Source organism: Chiloscyllium plagiosum, chromosome 42, assembly GCF_004010195.1.
Source record: "Chiloscyllium plagiosum isolate BGI_BamShark_2017 chromosome 42, ASM401019v2, whole genome shotgun sequence".
Taxonomy (NCBI): Eukaryota; Metazoa; Chordata; class Chondrichthyes; order Orectolobiformes; family Hemiscylliidae; genus Chiloscyllium; species Chiloscyllium plagiosum.
Window position 1 is genome coordinate 16,290,474 of NC_057751.1, and position 7,322 is coordinate 16,297,795.

Consider the following 7,322-nt stretch of genomic DNA (forward strand, 5'->3'; position numbering starts at 1 on the left):
ACAGAGGGTGGTACGTGTATGGAATGAGCTGCCAGAGGAAGTGGTGGAGGCTGGTACAAGTGCAACATTTAAAAGGCATTTGGATGGGTATATGAATAGGAAGGGTTTGGAGGGATATGGGCCGGGTGCTGGCAGGTGGGACTAGATTGGGTTGGGATATCTGGGTCGGCATGGACGGGTTGGACCGAAGGGTCTGTTTCCGTGCTGTATATCTCCATGACTGGGGGATCTGAGAACATAGTGGTGTGAGGCAAGCCCAGAGTTAAGGGAGGAAGCTTAGCTTATGGTGATCGACAGAGTACCTCATTGCTGAAGGAGCTAAATTCGAGGGTAGGCCTGAATGACCAAGCATCTCCCATGCAATATGGTAAAAACTATGGCCCAACCCATCCCCTCAGGAACACAAGCAGAAATGATAAGGATCTCTGTGCACGAGGCGTCCATTTTCCATTGGAGATAAATCGAGGAGAGTCTCACCACCGACGGTGTCTCTCCACCGATTAAAGATCAATGCGGTATTTCTTACCGAGAAAGAAGCAGATCGATTCGGAGATGCTGCAGAGGAGCATGCTGGGAGCCACGTCTCCTAGCACCCGGCCAATCTGCTCCTCCCTCCCTTCTCCCACTCGCCTCTCGTCCCTCTGTTGATGGAAAGGACAGTGTGAATGTTCTGGAAGGTTCTGCTCGCTGCAGGGTGCCCCGGTCACGAGTTGGCCAAAACCCTTCCGTTTCCCCCTCCTCACCACCGACCTGACTGACATTCCGGAACTTTCTGCCCAACCCTCACCTGTCGAAATTCAGTTGTAGGTTCAGTGAGATTCTTAATCCCCTTCCCTTCCCTTCCCCTACTACAGTCTGCAGGGTCCAGTCAAGTCACCATGTCCCCGACCCTGTTCCTCGGGGAATCGTCGCCCGCATTGCTTTGGAGCCCCGATCTTCCCTCCTCCCGCTGACCTGGTACTGGAGGACGAGGATGAAGAGGTTGTCAGCTCCGACAGCGAGGACGAGGAAGGGGACCACTTCGAGGATGATGAGCGAGGACGGCACGCCGATGTAGGCGTAGAAACCCATTGAGGCGAAGACGGCGCCCAAGACCACGAGGATTCCTCCCAGGCCCAGCGTGACCTTCGAATCGACCTGCAGTTGTGGCAGGAGGAAAAACCCGGAAACACCCGCAAGTGACCATCTTTCTCTTTTTTTTGTCTGTGCAGAGTTTTGGCCAGCAGTGAAGTCAGGCCTGGCCAGACATGGTAGGCCTCTTTGTAAATTAGCGGCGAAATAAGGCATAAAATGGCTGCCGGGTGACTCATGCATTTGTGGGGCAAGGGCGGGGGAGAATGGAGTGTTATTTATTGTGTTTATTTCCTGTTCGTCCTTAATTGCCTCTTGAGGACGTTAATGGTGCGCTGTCTTCCTGGAGGCAGTTAAAGAGTCAGCCTGCAGGTCTGACATCACATGTAGGCCGGACCAAGTAAAGACAACTGATTTGTTTCCAGAAAGGGACATAGTCAACCAAATGGACCTGAAACATCGATTCAGCGCTTTACAGCGATTTTAATCCCAGATTTCTTTAATGAACTGAGTTCAATGCGTAAACGACCATGAGAGGATTTGAGGTCAGACTAGGCCTCAAAGTTCCCATTCCAGTACCATGACTGTTTGACCACATTCCCTCTCAAAACAAAAGGGTATGGGAAGCCGTGTGCGGCAATTAATGGCTGTTCTCTGCCTCTGAATGACAAATACTGATTCTGAAACAGTTTTCGAACCTGTGTTAATTTTAATCCTGCAGTACAGATGTGGTGCTTTCATTTGTTTACCTAAAGCGAGAGTCATAGAGATGTTCAGCACAGATACAGACCCTTCGGCCCAACTTGTCCTTGCCCACCCAGATATCCTCACCCAATCTAGTCCCACCTGCCAGCACCCGGCCCATATCCCTCTCAACCCTTCCTGTTCATGACCCCAGGGAAAAGACTTTGTCTATTTACCCTATCCATGCCCCCTCATGATTTTATAAACCTCTATAAGGTCACCCCTCAGCCTCCGACGCTCTAGGGAAAAACAGCCTCAGCCTATTCCGTCTCTCCCTACAGCTTAAATCCCTGCAACCCTGGAAACACCCTTGTAAAATCATTTCTGCACCCTTTCAAGTTTCACAGCACCCTTCCGATAACAGGAAGACCAGAATTGCACGCAATATTCCAAACGTGGCCTAGCTGATGTCCTGTACGGCTGCAACATGACACCCAACTTTGACTAGATCCCTGCACCAATTAGAATCATACAGCACCCAAACAGGCCCTTCAGCCCAACGTGTCCATGCCGACCAGATTTCCCGAACTGAGCTAGTCCCATTTGCCTGCCTTTGGCCCCAATCCCACCATATTTCCTGTTTTCCGCACCCAATGGCCACACTCAGACAGTATTTCCTGGAAGTTTATGACCAATCGGCTTTCGAGGGAGCTTTTGAGATGATGCAGCGTTCGAAATCATGAGAAACGGGGACAGAGCAGAGAGTGGGAAATCTGCTCCCACCGATGGAAGGGCCAAAAGCTGAAGGATGTCAATTTAAGATGATTGGTCGAAGGGAAAGTGGGGACGAGGAGGGAGGAGAAAGCAGTTATGGGACCGGAGGGAAAATGGTGGAAGAGTTGAGTGGGGACGCGGAGGGGTTTAGCTGTGTTGCTCTTGCACAGGGCCAGCACAGATGCAATGGGCCGAACGGTGCTATGTGACGATTTAGGGCGGCACTGTTGCCTCATGGTGCCAGGGTCCTGCGTTCGATTCCAGACTCGGGTGACTGTCTGTGTGGAGTTTGTACATTCTCCACACCTCCGACCCCCCCCCCCCCAGTGTCTGTGCGTGGGTTTCCTCCGGGTGCTCTGGTTTCCTCCCACAATCCAAAGATGTGCAGGTTAGGGTGGATTTGCCATGCTAAATTACCCAGAGTGCCCAAGGATGTGCAGGTTAGGGTGGATTGGCCGTGCTAAAATACCCATAGTGCCCAGGGATGTACAGGTTAGGGTGGATTGGCCATGCTAAATTGTCTCAGTGTTGAGGGATGTGCAGGTTAGGGTGGATTGGCCATGCTAAATTACCCATAGTGTTCAGGGATGTGCAGGTTAGGGTGGATCGGCCATGCTAAATTACCCATAGTGTTCAGGGATGTGCAGGTTAGGGTGGATTTGCCATGCTAAATTACCCATAGTGCCCAGGGATGTGCAGGTTAGGGTGGATTGGCCATGCTAAATTACCCCTAGTGCCCAGGGATGTGCTGGTTAGATGCATTAGTCAGGGGTAAATGTAGAGTAGTAGTAGAATGGATCTGGGTGGGATACTTTTCAGAGGGTCGGTGTGGACGTGTTGGGCTGAATCCCCACACTAAGGATCCTATGATTCCACGACACTCTCTTGCTCTGTGGAGACTTCAGTTCCCTCCCCTGCCTCCCCTGAGACAGTTTGTGCGCATGGATGTCCACTCCCTGGAAACAGGCCATGACGGGACGGTGACTGGGGTCCTTCTGAAGAGGGGGCAGGGACTGAAGCGGCCATGGATTAGCGCCATGATTTGGGATGACCGTGAAGCGAGCCACAGCGGCTCCCGTTACCCCCCCACCCCCACGCACTGGGGCCCCGGGCGTTCAGGGTCAGAGGCTTTACAGGCCTGAGGTAGGCCTTGGACGATGCTACTCACCATGACGGTTCGCCAGCTCGTGTACTCCCCTAGCGCCAAAGCGATGTAGATAAATATTACCAGGTAACTGATGGCGAAGATGGGAATATCTTCCGCCGTGGTTCTGTTGATCTCATCCTCCAGGGACCGCTGGGAACACATTGGGGGAAAGAAAGAGTCTTTCACAGAGGCCTGTCACCTTGAGGGCCCGGCTGAGGTGTGAGGTGAAACACGTGACTCAGCAGTCCCTCTGTCCTGTGCCACCGTTCAATAAAACCACGTCTGATTGGATTGTGGCCTCAACCCCACATTCCTGCTACCCCAGTGTTACCCATCAGTTCCCTGGTCAGTGGAGAGTCTAGCTCCCTCAGCCTGAAACGTTAGGCCTCAGCCTAAGAGGGTCAGGCACGGTGGCTCAGTGGTTAGCATTGCTGCCTCACGGTGCCAGGGATTCGTGTTCAATTCCAGCCTCGGTCGACTGTCTGTCTGTGGGCAATTTGCACCTCCGGGTGCTCCGGTTTCCTCCCACAATCCAAAGATGTGCAGGTTTAGGATGCTAAATTACCCATAGTGCTCAGGGATGTGCAGGTTAGGGTGGATTGGCTGTGCTAAATTACCCATAGTGCTTAGGGATGTGCAGGTTAGGGTGGAGTGGCCGTGCTAAACTACCCATAGTGCTTAGGGATGTGCAGGTTAGGGTGGATTGGCTGTGCTAAACTACCCACAGTGCTCAGGGATGTGCAGGTTAGGGTGGATTGGCCATGCCAAATTACCCATAGTGTCTGGGGATGTGCAGGCTAGGTGGACTAGCCACGGGAAATATAGGTATACGGGGATAAGGTAGTGACTTGTATCTAACAAAGGGTCGGTGTGGAACTGATGGGCCGAATGGCCTGCTTCCACACTGTAGGGGTTTGATGGTGCAGTAGAGACCTTTGGCATCTTGTAGGCCTCAATAGGATCAACTGTTCAACAGGATCCTTACTTAAATGGAGAGGCCGAAAACGATGTACAGTAGTCCAGATGTGATCTCACCAATGCAGTGTTACCAATAACTGAAAATATCGATTAAGTGCCCTTCCCAAGCTTTTTTATTGTTGCTGGTCGACGTGAGGGATAACCATGAGAAAGCTGAAACCGCAGTTAGAAGTTATAGGGTCGGTAATTGTCATAGAGAAATCCTGTTTAGCTGCACCTCTCTCACTCTCACACTGTGGTCTCTCTCTCTCTCTCTCCCTCAACAATTTTCAAGCCCCAGCGACCGCCCTCCCCCTCAGAAGCAGAAGGACGGGCCTTGGCGGGGTGAGGGGGGGGGGGGGGGAATTCATTGGCGAAGGGCGTTGTTAAAACCCTTTCCGTCTGGCGCCATGCCAAGGGAAGGGTGGGCGGCTGGGTTAGCGACCCCCCTCCTGTGGTGATGGCCAACATTACTGACCCTCCCGGCCGGCATTCCCGCCCAGACACCTACCTCAGACATATAGGCAAAGCTGAAGTTGATGGACTTGTTGTTTTTATAGTCCTGGAGAATCTTTAAATACTCCCGCTCCCAAAGCACCACGTATTCATACTTGGGATCGTCGGGCTGGTAGTTGTTCAGAGAGAACGTCACAATGAAGGCCTCTGCCCTGCTGTAGTCTTCGTCTGTTAAAGACAGAGCCGAGGTCAAAGGGAACAGCAAACTGCCAAATCCTCCCCCACCCACTCCCCCCTGTCCTGTGAGTCGTTCCTAATTGCGTGAGAAGTGGCGATCACTGGTTGGAAAGGGGCGCCAGCTATGCCCATCCCTAATTACCCACAATCGTCTTGACTCTTTACCGTTCCCAGGCCAATTAAGATCCAACCAGGCTGCTGTGGATCCGGACTCAAGTTGAAAGTGAGAGGGGAAAGTGTAAAAGGGACCTGAGAGGCAATTTTTTCACGCAGAGGGTGGTACGTGTATGGAATGAGCTGCCAGAGGATGTGGTGGAGGCTGGTACAATGGCAGTATTTAAGAGGCATTTGGATGGGTATATGAATAGGAAGGGTTTGGAGGGATATGGGCCGGGTGCTGGCAGGTGGGACTAGATCGGGTTGGGATATCTGGTCGGCATGGACGGGTTGGACCGAAGGGTCTGTTTCCGCGCTGTACATCTCTATGACACTAAATGGGACTGGATTGGGTTGGGATATCTGAGTCAGCATGGACGGGTTGGACCGAAGGGTCTGTTTCCGCGCTGTACATCTCTATGACTCTAAATGGGACTGGATTGTGTTGGGATATCTGGGTCAGCATGGACGGGTTGGACCGAAGGGTCTGTTTCCGCGCTGTAAATGACTCTATGATCTCTCGACATGCGTGTAGACCAGATCAGGTGAAGACAGAAGATTTTCTTTCACTGAAGGGAGATCAGTGAAAGTGACAGGGCCTTTCTTCAGTAACAGGTGAGCCAGCTCGCTTGAACTGACACGTTACCCCACTCCCAGCCCAGGGATCACCAGCCCAGTCGAGTTATCACTGCGTCCCCCCTCAGAGCTGAGTGAAAATATTTCTCGAAAGAATCTCAAAACCAAGCGAACTGCACCTTGACCCGGATTCGCCAAAACCCATCCCTTCGGGCACAAGGACGGCGTTCCTCAGGGAAATGAGGAATGTGGCTCGAACCTCCTCACCCTGAACTCGCTCACCCTGATATCCGCCCACGGCCAAAAATGGAAAAACCGGTGCGCCATAGTCCGCCATGCAGCTCATTCCCAATTCCGTGCTGTCCTTGAAAGAGAGAGGTGAGCTGGAGAGACAGAACGAGAGAGAGAGAGAGAGAGATGGCGATCTCGTTCAGGGTCATGTGGAAGCAGTCCTGACGGGAGAACAGTTACAGGAAGCAGCTACTCGACAACGGGAGGCTTTCAAAGACGACTCGCAATGGGATGCGGGGGGTGGGGGGACAGGCGGCGCAATTTCCCAGTTTATGGAGTTTCGGAAAAGGACAGTGACCAGTTTGGCGGAGATGGGCAGAGAGGTGGCGGATGAGGTTCGGTGCAGAGAGAACTGGGAGGTGGTCAAAATCAAAAGGGGGGGGAGCAATTCTGCAGGAAGAGAAGGAGCTGAGGGGGGGTATGTGCATGGATTGCCGAAGGTAGCAGGACTAAGGGGGAGAGCACAGTTAACAAAGTGCCTAACGTCCTTGTCTTTATTAGTAGGGGTGGAGAGTACAAGAGGTGATGGTTACCTCAGACAAGCCACTTGTTCGACCCCCCCGGGGTATTGTGTGTGCCACATTATGGGAATGATGTGAAAATGTTGGAGAGAGAGAGAGAGCGCAGAAGGGATTTACAACAACGGGGACGGGAAACATCAGCGATGAGGAGAGAGATGGAAGACGTTGGGAGCGTCCTCCTCCCGATAGAGGATTTCAGAATCAGGAGTGGGGGCTGGACAGGGTAGAGAGAGAGAGAAGCTGTCCCTGTTTGTGAAAGGAACAAGAACGAGGGGGGGGGGTGGGGGCAGACATTTGAAGGGACGTTCAAATGAAGCAAGGGGGACGTGAGAGAGAACCCCCTCACCCAGCGCGTGGTTAGGGTGTGGGAATGCACTGCCTGGAAACCTGGGGGAGCGGGGAGGGAAAGATCGACAGGGAGAGAACGGTGGCTCGGTGGTTAGCACCGCTGC

The 7,322-nt window shown here is 52.7% G+C and overlaps 1 protein-coding gene across 1 annotated transcript in view; it reads right to left on the minus strand.

Annotated features, from left to right (window-relative positions):
- Positions 1-7,322, minus strand: part of npc1l1 (NPC1-like 1) — a 37,164-nt gene that overhangs the window by 26,923 nt on the left and 2,919 nt on the right. Inside the window, exons 3-7 of the mRNA XM_043681129.1 lie at positions 6,341-6,441; positions 5,145-5,317; positions 3,698-3,826; positions 955-1,137; positions 527-641 (exon numbers count right to left, since the gene is read on the minus strand). Of these exons, the coding sequence (XP_043537064.1) occupies positions 527-641; positions 955-1,137; positions 3,698-3,826; positions 5,145-5,317; positions 6,341-6,441 (701 nt within the window). The remainder of the gene's footprint in view (positions 1-526; positions 642-954; positions 1,138-3,697; positions 3,827-5,144; positions 5,318-6,340; positions 6,442-7,322) is intronic.